This window comes from Halichoeres trimaculatus, unplaced genomic scaffold (genome assembly GCF_033239565.1).
Source record: "Halichoeres trimaculatus isolate MK-OKI-2021-1 unplaced genomic scaffold, fHalTri1.1 fHalTri1_scaffold_10, whole genome shotgun sequence".
Taxonomy (NCBI): Eukaryota; Metazoa; Chordata; class Actinopteri; order Labriformes; family Labridae; genus Halichoeres; species Halichoeres trimaculatus.
This window is the reverse complement of record NW_027437187.1, coordinates 825,905-842,520: the sequence shown is the minus strand read 5'-3', so window position 1 is coordinate 842,520 and position 16,616 is coordinate 825,905. Positions and strand designations below refer to the sequence as shown.

The 16,616-nt window shown below is 41.9% G+C and overlaps 1 protein-coding gene across 2 annotated transcripts in view; it reads left to right on the top strand.

Annotated features, from left to right (window-relative positions):
- Positions 1 to 16,616, top strand: part of LOC141796942 (neural-cadherin-like) — a 158,132-nt gene that overhangs the window by 49,989 nt on the left and 91,527 nt on the right. For both annotated transcript variants that reach the window (XM_074678283.1, XM_074678284.1), the window contains exons 3-6: positions 4,717 to 4,942; positions 6,934 to 7,138; positions 12,553 to 12,664; positions 16,115 to 16,364. In XM_074678283.1, coding sequence (XP_074534384.1) covers positions 4,717 to 4,942; positions 6,934 to 7,138; positions 12,553 to 12,664; positions 16,115 to 16,364 — 793 coding nt within the window. The remainder of the gene's footprint in view (positions 1 to 4,716; positions 4,943 to 6,933; positions 7,139 to 12,552; positions 12,665 to 16,114; positions 16,365 to 16,616) is intronic.

Here is a 16,616-nt window from a genome sequence, read left to right as displayed (position 1 = left end):
GGTTTGTTTCTGTTTACACAGCAGACCTCAGCTTTTCTCAGGTCCAGCGGGAATCTAACCACCAAGATAGTTCACTTCTCTCCTTCCACAAGGTAACACACTCAGGTCCCAGAGTTACAATGACGCATGGATTGATGTTACATCCACCAGCACACTCCCTCTGCACAGCTGACATGATCACTAACTAATTAAAAGGATGGGAGGATAGAGACGTGCAGTCTGGATAACATCTTAAAAAGGTGGACACTAAATCTTTATCAACTTCCTGTTCTGCTGGGTCACGTGACCTGTTCTCTGCTGTAGATGCTTTAGTCTGCAGGTGTGTGAGGAGATGACAGTGGCCTGTGGTCATCTATAGATAGGCTCCTGTCTTGAGAGCTGTGTCATGATGTGCACATTATATCCATTCCTGAATATCTGGGCCCAATAAGAGAATGTTATTTCTCTAAATCAGCAAATATAAAAAAAAGCATCAATATTTGATTTCACATGGAAGAGCTGCCCCTCGCCTCCGTATGTACGGAATAACGCGGAGAGTGCAGATCATGAATTCTTCAGCTGGTCCAGTGACGTGCTCTCTAAATATCAGGAAGCTCCTGCTCCACAGACCTTCAGGCTCTATTGGCGATGCAGCCACAACCTGAGGATGTGCCTCTGTGGCTCACCTTTTTGCTTGACCACATGATCAACAAGCCCATGAGAGCTTCATGTGGGCATTCTTTTCTTTTTTCCTTTTTAACTGAAGCGGCTCTGGGTTTAACTCAGCCATTGTTTGGGAAATAACAACTCTTGTGCTGCCCTCCCTGACACGCAGCGTGTATGAAAGGGTTCGGAGACTGATAATCTCAGACCTGGAACCATTTTGTGTTTCTGTGGAAGGATACTGTAGAGTTAGAGGCTCTTGAAGATAAAACACTTCTGTCTTATCAGCATTCAGTTCAAGTCTGAGGGCATGAATCATAGCTCTTCACCATGAGGAAGATGTTTCAGTTTTTGCCAAATTAAAAACTACTTTTCAGAACGCCTCACTGTCTGTTCCACGTGTCAGTGAGACCTCATGGATACAAACTGTGCAGAGTGATGGGAGACCTCCACAAGTGCTGGGATTGGGTAACTGATAGAATAGAATAGAATCGAATCGAATAGAATAGAATAGAATAGAATAGAATAGAATAGAAAATACTTTATTTATCCCCGAGGGGAAATTCAGGAGTCACCGCAGCATTTAAGAAAACAAAAGTAAGAAAGAGTATAGAAAGTGCCAAAAGGTCCATAAGAAATTAGATGACGACATCCCGTCCACCACTCGTCCACCACTCTCCAGCCCAGCCAGTCTCCACCTCCACAGGGTCCAGGACTGAGCCTCCCCAGCAGTCTGTTCAGTCTCTGTCTCCTGGATCCTGTCTGCTCACAGCAGGTGAAGCTCCTCCAATGTGTCGCCGGCGTCCGATGTCAGCTCCGTCAGCCACGTCCATGAACAGCACGATGCCGCTGGGCTAGCACAGCTAGCTCATCCATCCCTCGGGGCTAGATCCCACGTTCCCAACAACAATGGATGGAAGGACAGGTCCACGTCGTCACCTCCCAGCTCACATCCGAGAACCGGCACGTCGTCCTCACCTCCTCCTCCTCAGCTTGAGGGAAATCATCAAGCCCTACACTAGGTAGCATTGGCATGCTACAGGCTGCTAACAGCTGAGTTCGCATATAAACAATGCAGCCATGGTTACATGTAGGATCTCCAGACAAACACAGGAGAAAAGTAGTCAAAAATATCGCCGAAGCCACAACAAGTTTGGTGTCCATGACCGACAATGAACCATACAAAGTGATGATTCACTCCAAATACAAAGATGACGAAAAAGAGACGAAAAAAATTACAAGAAACAGACAAAGACGAGAGAGCTGCTGCAACAGGCAGCTACTTGGGTAGCAATCCAAAATATTTCAGGGAGCATATCCACGTTAGCCTTAAAGGTCAGCTGGTCATCAATCAAGACACCCAGATTTCTGGCAGAGTTTGTGGAACAAGTTCATTGGAAAGTTGATCTGTAAGTTTTATGGGAACATTCAGATATACAAACGATATAAATGCAGAGCACGGACAGAAGGCTTCATCAGTATCTGGATCCATATTTAAGGTTGAGCATAAATGGGCCTCATGTTGACACTGTGACTTCAATGGACACCTTTCTGATTGGGTGCTGTGACAGACCAGAGCTGAACCAGGGATGTATGGTGTACTTTGGCCTTAATGCTAAATACTACTGGGCTGTTTATGAAATTAACAGTGTGGCCTGTTGACTGTTAGTTAGGTCCTGCAGCGGGTAAATTTCTAGCCAAGCCTCTGGTATGGAGAGCAAAAGCAGGAAAAACACAATCCAGCAATAAGTCACTCTGGCTCTCATGTCTGTTAATTCGGGGAGGATTTCATTCTCTGTGAACAGATAAATGCAGGAAGAGCAGCTGACAGTCTGCTCAGGATCAGAGGGGTCGTGGGATGTGAGGTGCCTTCAAGCAAGAACAGGAATTTTAAATGATTAGAAACTGTTTCCATTAGTGAAAATGAACACAGAAGTGATTCAATCAAGAGAGACTTCAACAAGTGAATGATGGATTTCTTGTTGAGTTAAGAAAATGTGAAAAATATACACAGTCTCTGCAGATCAGACTCTTCATACACTGTTAAGAGGAGTGAGGCTATGAGCAGGATGGGCGAATCACCTGTCAGGTCCAGAGCATGGTGAGGGAGGAGCTGAGCTGAACACAGGTGAGATGGAATGGAGGTGACTAAGGTGAAGGATGGCTGTAACATTGAAGTGAAACCCTAACTGGAAACACACAGAGAGAAACATCAATGACTGTGACTGATGAATGAGTGAGAACCACCTCACTCTGAGGTTCATTAGTGAAGCTGAAAAACAGAGCAAACCAATCAGTGATTCACTCTCCCTGTTTGGCTCCTTTGCACACTGACTCATTGAGACGGGATTTTGGGACATCAATACAAAGACAGACGATTCTTTGATGTCTCCATCACATATACTGTCACTACTTGAGGACAGCTGGTTTGAGACTCTTAAAGAGAAAACCTGCAGCATGGAGGGGCAGCATCTCATTAATGTGATGTCTGTGAGTGACAGGGAGAGGAACACTTTGGTACTGGGGAGACATTTCACAGGCTGGACACCAAACTTTTTCCTGCAGGAACTTGTCCCTAACTTCTACCATATGAGGAAGAATGTTTCTGCACCAGTAGTTAGTGGTGTGCACAGACTTTTTGAAGGCAAAAAGAGAGAAAAACAGCACGTACAGAGCACATTTCAGCCACACAATAGGGCCTTTCATCATATTTTAACCAGGAAGTGGGCAGTTTCCTGTGTTTATTCCACCCAAGAGGGCACCTTAGAGCATGTTTTTGCTCCCAAGAGGGCACATGAGCGCATGTTTTCCAACAATTAGGCCAAGTGGGAGGGCAACTGCCCCTCCTCTGTGCACGCCACTGCCAGTAGTGTGTGCTTAAAGCTGGTCTGTAAACAGTTATTAGACTCATATAGTGCCTTTCTGGTCTTTCTGACCACTGATAGTGCTAAAGACAACTCCTCCACCCCACATTCACACACTGACAGCCAAGACTGCTGTGGTAAAGAGCCACCATTGTTAGCTAACCCAAGGACACTTCCTAAGCATGTGACTGCAGGAGCTGGACTCAAACACCTAACCTCCTGGCTGAGCCTCTGTGTGTGGCACAGATTTGGATGTAAAACCTGAACAGGGAGGATTCAGTTGCACGCACAGTGCCATGCTCTAAAAACATAATCTTCGTCTCTCTTCTGAGAATTAATGAATAGCCATTCGGTGAATAATCCTTTCACAAACGACCTCAAACTTTGTAATAAAACCATTTTAGAAATTAGAGCAAGAGTTGCTACATTATGACAGTGTTAACAGAGTGGATGCTGTTTTCACCTGGAAAGGTTTTCAGACTCTCCGGAAAGTAAATGTTTCCTCGGGGACTTTGGTTCTTTGACTTTTCTCCTGCTGGCTCCTGTGTGTCTTTGGAACAATTCGAGCTCCTGTAGAAATTTCCATCAAAACTGTCCGACTGACAGCGATAAAAGCAGTGAGCAGAGCGGATCTCCGGGAACATGGACCTCAGTGTTGAGACATTTATTCTCCACAGTGTCTTCTATTGTGGCCTGAGTTGTTCCTAATTTGTACATCGCTCTGGACAAAAGCGTCTGCCTAATGGATTCATGTAAATGGAAATGCAAATTCAGCTTAAAGTCACCGTTGAATGTCTGCCATACTCCCTGAATACAAAATAGCAATTAAAGACTCATTTTGATAAAGCTGCCTTTTGTGTCTTAATCCATGTATCATGATAAGTTTATGTGGAACATAGATTCAGGCTTCAAACAGGAGGAGAACATGTTATTGTCCAAGCATTACCAAAGAGGACTATTTCCACATGTCAACACTGCTGACATGTTGTGATAAATACACAAATTGTGCAGGAATGTTATATTCCACAGTACTTTGAACATGAATCATCAGAATGAAAATGTGTTGCGCTGCTCTAAGCAGACCCAGCAGGAGCAAATCACCTATTTCACAGTGTAATTTGGGCAGCATTAGTATTCCAGCCAGCCGTGTTTGGCTTGGATTGGTTTGGATCCACTTCTATAAAAATAATATAATTGTATTCCCCCCCAGGCGGTGATGGCTGTTTTGCAGTGGACAAGACGACGGGCCAGGTGGTGACCACAGGGCTGCTGCTGCAGAGGGACAGGGAGTACTTGTTAAGCGTGGTGGCTCTAGATGGACCAGGCAGCCGCAGTTCCCCCGCCATGCTGTCTGTGGTGGCAGGAGCCAGAGCACCGCAGTTCACCAATAGCAACTACGCCATCTCCATCCCAGAGAATACGCCAGAAGGACAGCCGTGAGTAGAGCTTGTGTGTTTGCATTCAGGAGCATGCAGATGCAGGTAGAAGTGTGGGCTGTGCGAGAAGGCCAGCGTGTGGTGTCAGGTCCAAAACCGAACAGAACGGGAGGATTATCACAATCACTGGAACTTTATAACACAAAGACAGCACTTCCCATGTTCTAACGGGTATAAGTTCATCTCAAATCTGATCCCAGCCTAAAAGTAGTTCAGTCAGCTCTTTAGTTTCATTGCTGCTTCTTTAATCCATACTCTGCATCTCATCTGTGGACTGAGGAGACCAGCAGCTGCTATTCTGAGTTTTAATGAAGGATTTAAGCCGCTCCACAGCTCAGCTTCTGTTTATGTGTTTAACAGGTCATAATCAGCCAATGTGGGGTCTTCCTGAAACTATGGTTGTCTGGATGACAGCACATGTTTCTCGAAAACCTTTAGACGTTTAGCATTAGCAGGTCCTTTGCAGATGTGTAAGCCCTCCATGCTGTGGACTTTACTAATTCCCGGACCACCAGGGATGCTGGTTTGAACTGTGAAGTGAAAATTAGCCAGGTGCTCCCTCTCCCCTTTAGAACAGAGGACACGGCGCCCATGATTTCCAGAAAGAGTGTCAGATTCTGCTTCATCAGACCGCAGAGTAGTCTTACACCAAATAAAGGGATCAGGTCCAGAAGGGTCTCAGCTGTTTCTGGATCAGGTTTATATCAGGTCTCCTATGCATGGTGCACTTTGAACCTGACTCAGCAGAGCCAGTGATAAGCTATGTCCACAGACAAAGATTTCTGAATTGATTTCACACCCATGCGGTGATCTCCACTACAGATTCTCATCTGATTTATTAATGCAGTGATCCTCACTACAGAGTCATGTCTGTTTTTATTAATGCAGTGATCTCCACAACAGAGTCATGTCTGTTTTTATTAATGCAGTGATCTCCACTACAGAGTCATGTCTGTTTTTATTAATGCAGTGATCTCCACAATAGAAGTATGTCTTTTTTTTCATTAATGCAGTGATCTCCTCTACAGAATCATGTCTGTTTTTATAAATGCAGTGATCTCCACTACAGAGTCATGTCTGTTTCAAAGTATTGAATCTAAAATGAGCTTGAGTTTCTAAAAACACAGACGTGCTTCAGTGTTAATATTAAATGTTTTATTATTGTTTTCCAAACATTCACTTCCTGTTTCCATCAGAGTTATTTACTGCACCTCAACTGTTTTTGAAATGAAGTCATCTCTGAAATTTATGATTTATCCTATTTTGTTCTGTGTGTGACAGTATTTGACCCTTTCAGTTGAAATTACAGTTGTGTGAAATGTGCCTGAAGTCTTCTCTCACAGTAAACGTCTTTATGTGACTGTGGTTTATTCCCACGAGGCTATCACCAAAGACTCAGAGTCTTTGATGTTTCTCTGATAGGTCTTTTTGATACTGAGGCAGCAGTGTAGGAAGGAAAAGACATATATTTATAATACTACCCCTTTACCTCATATCTGTAAATAGACAGAGAAATGAATGCATAATGAATTAGTGACAGGACATTTAATGTTCTGCATTTGTAACAATTATCACAGAAATAATAAATGAATTCTCTGTACAAACAAGTTCTAAAATAGCAGCGGCGTGCACACTCGTGGAGGGTGTCAGTTTCCAAACACTACCTGCAACGACTCATGATGATGATGATGATTTGTTTAGTCACACAAATGCACTAGAGCATGAACTGATATATTATAATCGTGCAGCATTATGGAGAGGCAAATTCCCTTAACCATAAAAACAAACATTAATATCTGCACTACACTGTGGTATTATCCCATTGTACCAACAAGTGCTGATTGGCTGTGTTTATAGCACACAGTCAATGGGCTGTACAGCCATCGATTTCATCACAGGCAAATGCTGATGCAGAAAAATTTCGTCTCAGACCAAGACGTGCAACAATAAAAAATATTTTTTTTCTTTTTTTTATTTATGTCTGCTCACAGCTTCCTGGTGGTGTCTGCCATTTCCTTCCAAAAGCAGCCAATCAGCTACAGCCTGCTTATTAATCCCAGCAGCCTCTTCAGTATCCGGCAGAAGACAGGAGAAATCAGCTTGACCAGGACGTTAGATTACGAGGGCGACCAGCGGCGATACCTGCTGATGGTGCGAGCCAGCGAAGAGGCCAGCAGCCTCAGCACGGCCACTGAGGTGAGTCCACTGGAAAAGGGGACCAGACGGAGACTGGGCATCTGTAAACGGTTCAAGGACTTAACTGTGATGGCGCTTTTCTGGTCAGCATTCAGGGGTTCAGTGTTTTGGACACTCAGACTTATGGACTATGGGACAGTTAGTTTGGATCTCGTCTTGATCTTTATGCAGAGTCTGGTTTCGAGTTTCAGATGCATATGGAGACACTGAGAGACACAAGACTAGATTAAATTAATGAAATAAAGCAGAAAGGGTGAAAATTGTGGGACCCCAAATGATTCATAATTAAATAAATAAAAACAACATTTTGAAATAAATACCATTTTGCTAAATAACAGAATAATATGTAACGTGGCCATGTAATTGTGAAATGTAGCACTGTAATTGTGAAATATGTTTTATAATTCTTTAATATTGAGTTATTATAATTAAATATGTCATAATGATTACTTTAACAATTTCATACTTTTTGGAATAATGTTTTTTTTAATTGATTTATTTTCCAAGCTTTTTTAAATTAAAAAAAGAAAAAAACGTTTTTACAAAGTTTACCTTTATTTTGATGATTATGTCCTTTTCTACAATGGCCTTTTTATTCCATAATGTCATTTTTTTTTAGCATAGTGTCCATAATGATGTCATGGTCTGTCAATCAAAGCATATAAGGCAGAGCCAGTTGAGTGATTGGCTGATCCATTACACAGACATGGCAGCAACACTTGTAGAATCAATTCAAACGTGGAGACTTTTCACTTATGCTGAGAAGACTGAAAAGCTGAAAACAGGAGTGCATGACGTGTTTGAGACAATGGCTGGAGGGGAAAGTCGGTTTCAGAGTTGTTCCTCAAGCAGCTGAGAGTGGAGGTCTGCAGCTAAACCCCTCTCAAACTAATTGCTCTTTAAGGGTCAAGTAGAGGGGTTGCACGGTGGCGCAACGGGTAGTGCTGCTGCAGCCTCACAGCAAGAAGGTCAACGGTTCGGTTCCCAGCTTGGCCGGTGGGCCTTGCTGTGTGGAGTTTGCATGTTCTCCCTGTGCATGTGTGGGTTCTCTCCAGGTACTCCAGCTTCCCCCCACAGTCCAAAAACATGCTCATCAGGTAAATTGAACTCTCTAAATTGTCTGTAGGTGTGAGTGTGTGAGTGAGTGAAAGGTTGTCTGTCTCTGTGTCAGCCCTGTGATTGGCTGGCGACCAGTCCGGGGTGTACCCCACCTCACGCCCAATGATAGCTGGGATAGGCTCCAGCCACCCACGACCCTGAACAAGATAAGTGGTTCAGAAAATGAATGGAAAAATGGATCAAGCAGAGGTCCCACCCTCTAGCTTTGATTGACAGATCAAGTCATTCTGTTGAAAAACCACAAAAATGTTTTTTTTTTGTTTGCTTGTTTGTTTTTTATTTTATAAAACCTTGGGAAATAAATTAAAAGTCATTATTTAAAAAAATATAAAATTGTTAAAAGAATCATAATGAAACTTTTAATCATAACACTTCTCTGTTAAAGAATGATAAAACGTATTTCACAATAACATTGCTTTGTTTCTCAATTGAGCCCTTCAATGGGCAAGCACATAAAGATATTTACGAAATTACTTAATTGCTATTTTCTAATGTATCTAGGCTATAATAACACACTTCCATGATTTTTTCCTGAATATGATCTTTATGTTCAATTTACACTCTGTATCCCCAGAGATACGTTGTCCTTTTAGGGGTATAAATTTTAAATTTTACCAATTTTTAAAATGTGACATTTTTAGCTTTTAAAACATATAAAAAGCAACTATTTAGCTCCCCTTTAGGTCTAGCACACAACTTTTTGAAAGAAGTTGGAAAAAAATTAAAGAATTCAAAATGTTTTACACATGTATTGAGCTGTGGACCCATCCCCCCTTAAGTTTTTCCTAAAATAAAAAGTTTAAATACTCTATGTCCCCCCAGCCTGCCAGATGTCTGTATCTTCCAGGATACAAAAAAGATTTAAGGGTTAAAACTATTGACCTGAAACGACATTTTTAGCTCCAAGTATTTCTTTTCAAGCATTCTGAAATAATTAATGCACCAATTTTCTCTGGAACCCCAAAAGATCCATAATTAATTATATAAAAAATAACATTTTGAATTAAATACCATTTTGATAAATAACTGACAAATATATAACATGGCCATTAAAAAAACAATCCAGATCCTGATCCTGCCATAAAAAGACCCTGGTATATTTAGCCCATATTACTCCCTAATGGAGAGCATGTTTCTTGGTCAGAAGCAGAGTTAGAGAAATTGACTGATGGATAACAGGTGATCCTCTCTGACAGTCACGAAACAAACCCTCCTCCTTTGACCTCTGTGGGCACACTTCAACACTTTCCTTGAGTGTAGAAGTTTGATGGTTGTTGATCAAGTTGAACGCGCTCATCAAGAAGATTTCTGCTTTGCACTTTAACAACAGCCCCTGACTGTGTCTGTGCTGGAGTGACATCCAGTTCACTGCACTCCCAACTGTACCATCATCTCTGACGATTCAGCGCTGATCAAAACTGTGAAGTGTTTCACCAGATATGCTCTCCCAGACCAGGATAAATAAAGGCAGTTATTATAGTTAATAGCAATGAAAAGCAGCAAATGTCAAATATTAAACTGATCCATGAAATGAGGGATACATTGAGGCAGAGAGAATATATATCTGTGCCACATTTGTTGCAGATCAATGACAAAATGAATGCCTCTTAACTAACTCGACCTGTCACAGGAATACACTGTTCATAGTTTGACAGATCTGACACAGTGGGGACAAACATGCTGGATTTTAAATGACGGTTCACCGCATACATTTCAGTCCTGTCTCTTCACATTAAACTTAGAAACAAACTATGGACAGAGTTTTTGCTAGGGATTCTTCATTTTCATCTTGTAGTATTATTGGTTTTAAAAAAATTGTTGAGGATGAAGATGTAAGATAAGGATAAAAATAAAGGAATGAGCTCTCATAACCCAGAGCCTTTTCAGTCAGGCTGTAAACATGTTTAATTCTGCTGTGATGCTCCTGTGTGTTGAATTCAAGCTAAAACATCCAGCCTGGAGGAGTAAAGCTCATGCAGAAGTGTTAAAAACTGCACTCCCTGGAGTGTCCACTTGAGGCTGGCCGTAGGAACACCAGAAACCACATACACACTGAAAGAGACAGGCTTTACAGCAGAAACGAACCTGCTCACAGTTTGGTTAAAGGAATGAGTCAAGTAGCTTCTTTCTCTGTCCGCACACACTGAACTGGGTTGATTCCTCTTCTACTCAGTATTTTAGAAGCTATTAAGGTGAGCACCCGGTACGTTTATGCAGCTTCAGATAGCAGACTATGAGCTTAGTCAGAGTAAGACTGGACTATTGAACTGCATGTAAACAGCTCAGTCAGACTGAGAACAGACAAGGCATAATGTTATTGCAATCAGACTAGGGTTGGATGTAGCAGGTCTTGGTACACCTCAGGGCCACCTGTTAGCATAGTGAGACGTTCTCAGCCAGATGTCTGATTCTCTTTTCTGTATGTATTCAGAGATAGGACTAGACCCCCGCTGTGACTTTACCACCTGACCTTAGTCAGACTTCTTCATGTTTGTATGTACTGACTGTAGTTGTTAGTGATAAGCCAGAGGGCCCACATTAACACCACCCCTTAGCCTTAACCTTTACCAAAGTAAGGTCAAGTCATCATTTTTAATTCTGCACCTGCTGATGACAGACTACAAAACTCTGCTCCAGAAACAGTTTGGAGACCTCACAGAGAATACATCCATGTAGATCTAAAATAATGGGCTTTAATGGCTTTGAAGGGATTTAAGAAAAGGTAAGAAAAGGCAAGACAAGATAAGATAGGACAAGATAAGATAAGATAAGATAAGATAAGATAAGATAAGATAAGATAAGATAAGATAAGATAAGATAAGATAAGATAAGATAAGATAGGACAAGATAAGATAAGATAAGATAAGATAAGATAAGATAAGATAAGATAAGATAAGATAAGATAAGATAAATATTCCTTTATTCGTCCCACAACAGGGAAATTTAAAGAGAAGCAAATGAGAAAGTATATAGTGAAAAACAATAAGAAGGGTTTCTTTTTCTTCTGCAAAGGCTTCATTTTTCTTTACTGGTGACCAGCACAGTGCTTTACATTCCACACTGTTCTTGTTTTTCTGATATTGCTGTGAGTGATCCACCCTGAGGCTCCACCAGGAGCCTGGCTGATTTTCGTGCTAGGTGTTGATGGCAGCTGTTTGTCAAGCAGGTGAGGTGGACACATTCCAGTATGTTGACCTATATAGGCTTCAGGAAGCTTCTGGTGACATCACTGAGTCTAGGTGGATGCTTTAAGCAGTCCTTGCATGGGAACATGAGTCACAGAAGAGTCCAGGTCAGCTGAGGTGCTCTGTGACGTCCTATTATTGCATCTGTCACACTAAACTTTACTGGAACAGAAGGTAAAAAAAAAAATTAAATCTGCTTTGTTGATGCGAATTGCAGCATTCTGCTCTCCCTCTGGACTCACACAGTTTTCACCTTTATGTTCTTATTTCAAGTGACAAGGCTGCTTTTACCAGCAACGATCTGATCTCAGAGCTGACCTATTGACATCTCACTACTCAGCCAGAACCACAGAGAGCAGGCAGCAGAGTTTGTTGCTGTCTACATGGCTGAATGCTTTTCAGATGTTAACAAGTGGACCTGGGGCCAAAGTCATTTTTTCTCTGGTTAGTTCCAGGTTTGAGTTTTTTGTCCACAAGCTTTTTGCTGACAGTGGGATCGGGAGATGCAGACAGAGGGAGCACTTTGAGGTATGAGAACTGTAAATCCTAAAGCTTCATTCACAAACTAAAAAAAAATCTGGATGAGCTATTCATGAATTCACTGCCTTTAAATTATTAATTAAAAGATTTTGTTAGCCAATTATCACGTCAGGCTCCCACTCTGCAGCACAGATAGTGTGGGAGATGCTCAGCTGCATGTTGTGGAGCTGAAGATGAAGCCTGGGAAAACCTATCCCTGCTATTTCAGGACTATTACTCAGCTGTCACTTCACACTTTACACACAGTGGTGACAGGGAGCTCGTAGGGCGCAGGGCGGCTAAGGGCCTTTGTCGAAAACACACACATGCTCAGAACATTTCTATTTTTGACTCAGGAAAATCATGAAGTGGAAGATAAAGAATGTGTTGAACTGTCAACCCGAGAAACTATAAAATGCAATTTAGATTAAATTTGTGGGTCAGCTTCCTGTGCAGAGCATTTCATATGGCTGTCTGCTGGATTTGAAGGTTATTTCAGAGAAGCTAATTCTGCATCTTCCTCTGTTTTCTCTCCTTCCTCCCCTCTTTCCCCCCACTCTCTCTGGTCCCCATCACTCTGGCCCTAATAAGGTTCAGGTGCTGATAACGGATGAGAACGATTGTGTCCCAGAGTTCCTCCAATCCATCTACAGTGTGGATGGAGTCCCCGAGACTATAACCACAGCAACGTCCCTGCTGCAGGGTGAGGCTCCTCTGACCCCATATTTCACATCCATCTGTTTCTTTTTCAAGTGAAGAGACAAACTGTCCACAGAGTCGTTTCTTTGCACAGAAAACAACAGATGCACAGTGCAGCTCAGACCTCCAGTCATTGTATTCAGACTTAATGTTTCCATTTGAGCATGCATCAAGACACTAATGGATCCTTCAGAGCTGAGATCATGCTCCAGTTACACTGAACTGGGGTAGAGGCTGTAAAGGAGCTATGTGTTTGTTTTGATTTATCTTCAAATGTGCAAACAATGGCACGTCACTTCATGTGTTATTGCACGAGGAGCATAATTACTCATTGGACCGTTAGGAACTGTTTTTATATCTGCTGTGTTCTCCTCAAAGCTTTGATTTATAGTCTGTGTAACCAAAGGTTTCTAACCCTCACTGGCAGCTCGTCTCACTTGCTGCTTGAAAACATTACACTTCCAATTGCGATCATTACAGTCTGTATTTTTAGATGCTGTAACTGTCAGAGCCCCTCACACCAATGAGCTGCTGCCAAACAGAAAAACCCTCAACTGGATTTTTACAGCCTCACACTTGAACAGGCTTATTGGGAAACAATTGACGCATCACCTTTAGCCTTTCACTCTTTGCTTTCTGTCAGTGTTTCCTCCTCGCGGGACATCTGTCCCCCATGGCTGACACTATATGATTGGTGGGAATCTCAAGCTGAAGGATAGTTTCTTGCGGGATTCTGGGTGAGGAAAAATGGAACAAATTTAATCTGAAAACATTCGAACACACAGCCTGGAGCGGTAGAAATTGTTGGCACAGCAGAACCAGCAGTAGGAGAAAACAGCACCTAATATAAACCAGAGCGTCAACAAGAAAAAATAAAACAAGCAGCACGGAAGAAAGAACTCAGCAGTGGAGAGATCCAAGGTAGCAGAAGCGGAGATGGGAGTCTTCAGAAAGAGCTTGCAAAGGGAAAGTAAGATCTCTCTGCTATGAATAGACCGGAGCTCACACAAGAAACCCAGAATGCTCTAACAATTTAGATCAAGGGGGCAAAAATTCAGACAAGCTTACTTATTTATACAACCTCAATTCCATAAGAGTTGGGATGCTGTGTGAAATTTTCATGAAACCAGAGCTCTATGGTAAGGAAATCATTTTAAAGTCTTTATCAGATCCAAGATGGAGCAAAGATAACAAATCACTGTTTAAAACTCAGAAAAAGTCTTTGGAAGGAAATTCATTTTAAATTTGACACCAGCAGCACGTCAAAAACAGTCTATACAGGAGTAACAGGCCACATTGACCCCTCCATCCAGACCCTGTATGTTTGGGCCCAGGTCTGGTTTTCAGTGTCTATGATCAGGCCTCGTATCAAGTGGTCTGGTTCAAAATAAACTCCGGGATATAAAAAAACAAAAACAAAAAACGTTTCAACCAAGTGGTTGGGTTTGTCTCAGTACGGTACACATTCTTTGGTGTTTCCTTTGACTAAAACCAGAACAGGTCCCCAAATTACCACGACACAAGAACAAAACAAGGTTGGTAAGCCATCAAGAATCTACACAAAATGAATTGTAGTTTGGACTAGACTTTAATTTTTAGTTTGACGAAAAGATGTTCTTATAAACTGCTTTGTATTGTTGAGATCCAGGCGTACTTGGAAGGCCACCAGTACAGTAAGCAACTGACTTCAACTTCATTTTCAATTATCAGTCATCTCAGCATGAAACATCCCTTTGATTTAAACCAGACATGGACAAAATACGTCCCGCAGGCCACATCCGGCCCTTTGGGTGTCCCTGTCTGCTGAGGTCAATCATAAATTAGAACAAAAATGAAAAACCAAAGTTTTGCTGTGCAATACAACTGAGCTGCTTTTATTTGGAAAAGCGTGGCTTGTTTCTGTACGGACACACTTGGGTGCGTGAGCCCTGTGTGTGAACAGCAATAAGTGAAGTTTAACAAATCCGAACACAGATCCTCTGTCACTGATGATCCCCTGTCAGCTGTCCTTCAAATAGCCACCTCAGAAATTCAGCCAGATTTCAGTGAGCTTGTTCAAGACCAAGACACATCGGATTTTTCTTAGTGCAGAGGTGAAAAGAAGTAAAAAAAAAACCCTCCTAGTTAATGGGGTTTTTTTTGTTTGTTTGTTTGTTTGATAAAGTTGTTATAAAGTCTTTTCAGTATTTGTGGAGATTAATCAGCTAGATATCAAATGAAACAACAATGCTATGATTGTAATAGCATTTTATGAAGGGAAAAGTTCACATTGTTGTTGGGGCTGCACCCTGACTCATTTCAGGTTCCTCATGTGGCCCCTTGTAAAAACTAATGTGAATTTAAACTGTTCCTTTGCACAGCTGACAGCAGGTGCTCTTTGTATCTAGGTGAACTTGTGTAACACCACAGTAACTGAGTCCATTTTAAAAGGTTCTCCTCAGTTTTTTTTCATTTCATGATGCTCCAAATGTTGTCAGTGGGTGACAGGTCAGGACTGCAGGTCTCCCTGGAACCTGTGAGGTCTTCCTGAAACAGTCATTGTCTGAATGGGCGCATGATTTCTCTGCTGCTGTGCTTTGAGTAGCATCGTGAAAAAGCTTCAGTGAGCATTTAGCTGCTCGTTTTTTAACATTACTGTAGAATTCCCACCTTCCCTGTTTGGTTGTTTAATTGGCAGGATTCTAAAACTGCTGATGTCAAGCTAATGGTTGATAAAACATGTTCATTTATATCTCTCTAGAGTGTCACCATTTCTCCTGTCTTCAGTTGATGTGCAAACAATTTATGCCATCCAGCGGTGTACGCAACTCATAAAAGCCTGATAAAACAAAACCATGTGACACAGACAGAGCTGTTAAACCTGCCCTCGTCAGCATGAAGACTGACAGAAAGTACAGAGATACACAGAGATCGTTTTAGCTCTTGTTTCAGAGAGAGGAAATGAAAACATTAAAAAATCTGCAATATATAAAAAGTGTTTGAAGTTTCAGGGGCTGTGTGAGAAACTGTGAGCTCAACTAAAATCCAACAAACTAACATTCATATTAGCTGTGCAACCAAGAGTGTCGATATCCGTGGCTGTAGTCTTGGAAAGAAATCTCATCACACATTAGAAAGAAATCCATATTTTTTCCTGAGTAATTACCTCAGGAGAAAAAAAAAAAGATTTCCTAACCTCATCTACAGAAAACACTGTTGTTCATTTCTTTTGTTTATTTTTTTTCTGCCTCTTCCAGCTTATTTTTGCAGCGATGGTTATTATTCCACAGAGGCACCGTGCATTTTGTGTGCTGGTAATTGTAGCTGTCACAGCTTATGATCTATTACATGTTCAGCAAGGCCATAAAAAGATAATGATGTACACAGTTGTCAACATATTCATCGGCTGATGCCGTCTCATCCGCTCATTAAACTCTAAATTGATGGTCGTGGTGTGATGTTTTCCCTCCTGCAGTTTTGGCCACAGACTGTGACTCGGGGTTAAACGCTGAGCTCACCTACTACACCCTCAGCCCAGACTTCACCATCTCCCCCCATGGAACGGTCTTCCCCGCGGGCAGGCTGGACTATGAAAGGCCAAACCATCTGTATGAGTTTGTGGTGATGGCGACAGACGGTGGAGATGAGCCTCACTCCGGCACTGCAACGGTCCGTGTGAGAATGGCCAACATCAACGATGAAGCCCCGGAGTTCTCCCAGCCTGTGTAAGCAGATTTATACTAAAAATAATCCACACGGCTCTCTCCATCAGCAGCAGCTTCTCCTGTTTTCACATCAAGAATCTGATAAGTGTTTGACAGCGTCTGATAGTGCTCTTTTAGCATTTTAGCTTTTGCTAAATTTAACCCCTTCCCTTTGTGGGCTTTCATATGTTCAGAATTATTCAAATATATAAGCCCTGAGGCAGCATTTAGACTCCTGTGACAAACTTTCTCTATAAATAAAAATGGCGCCCC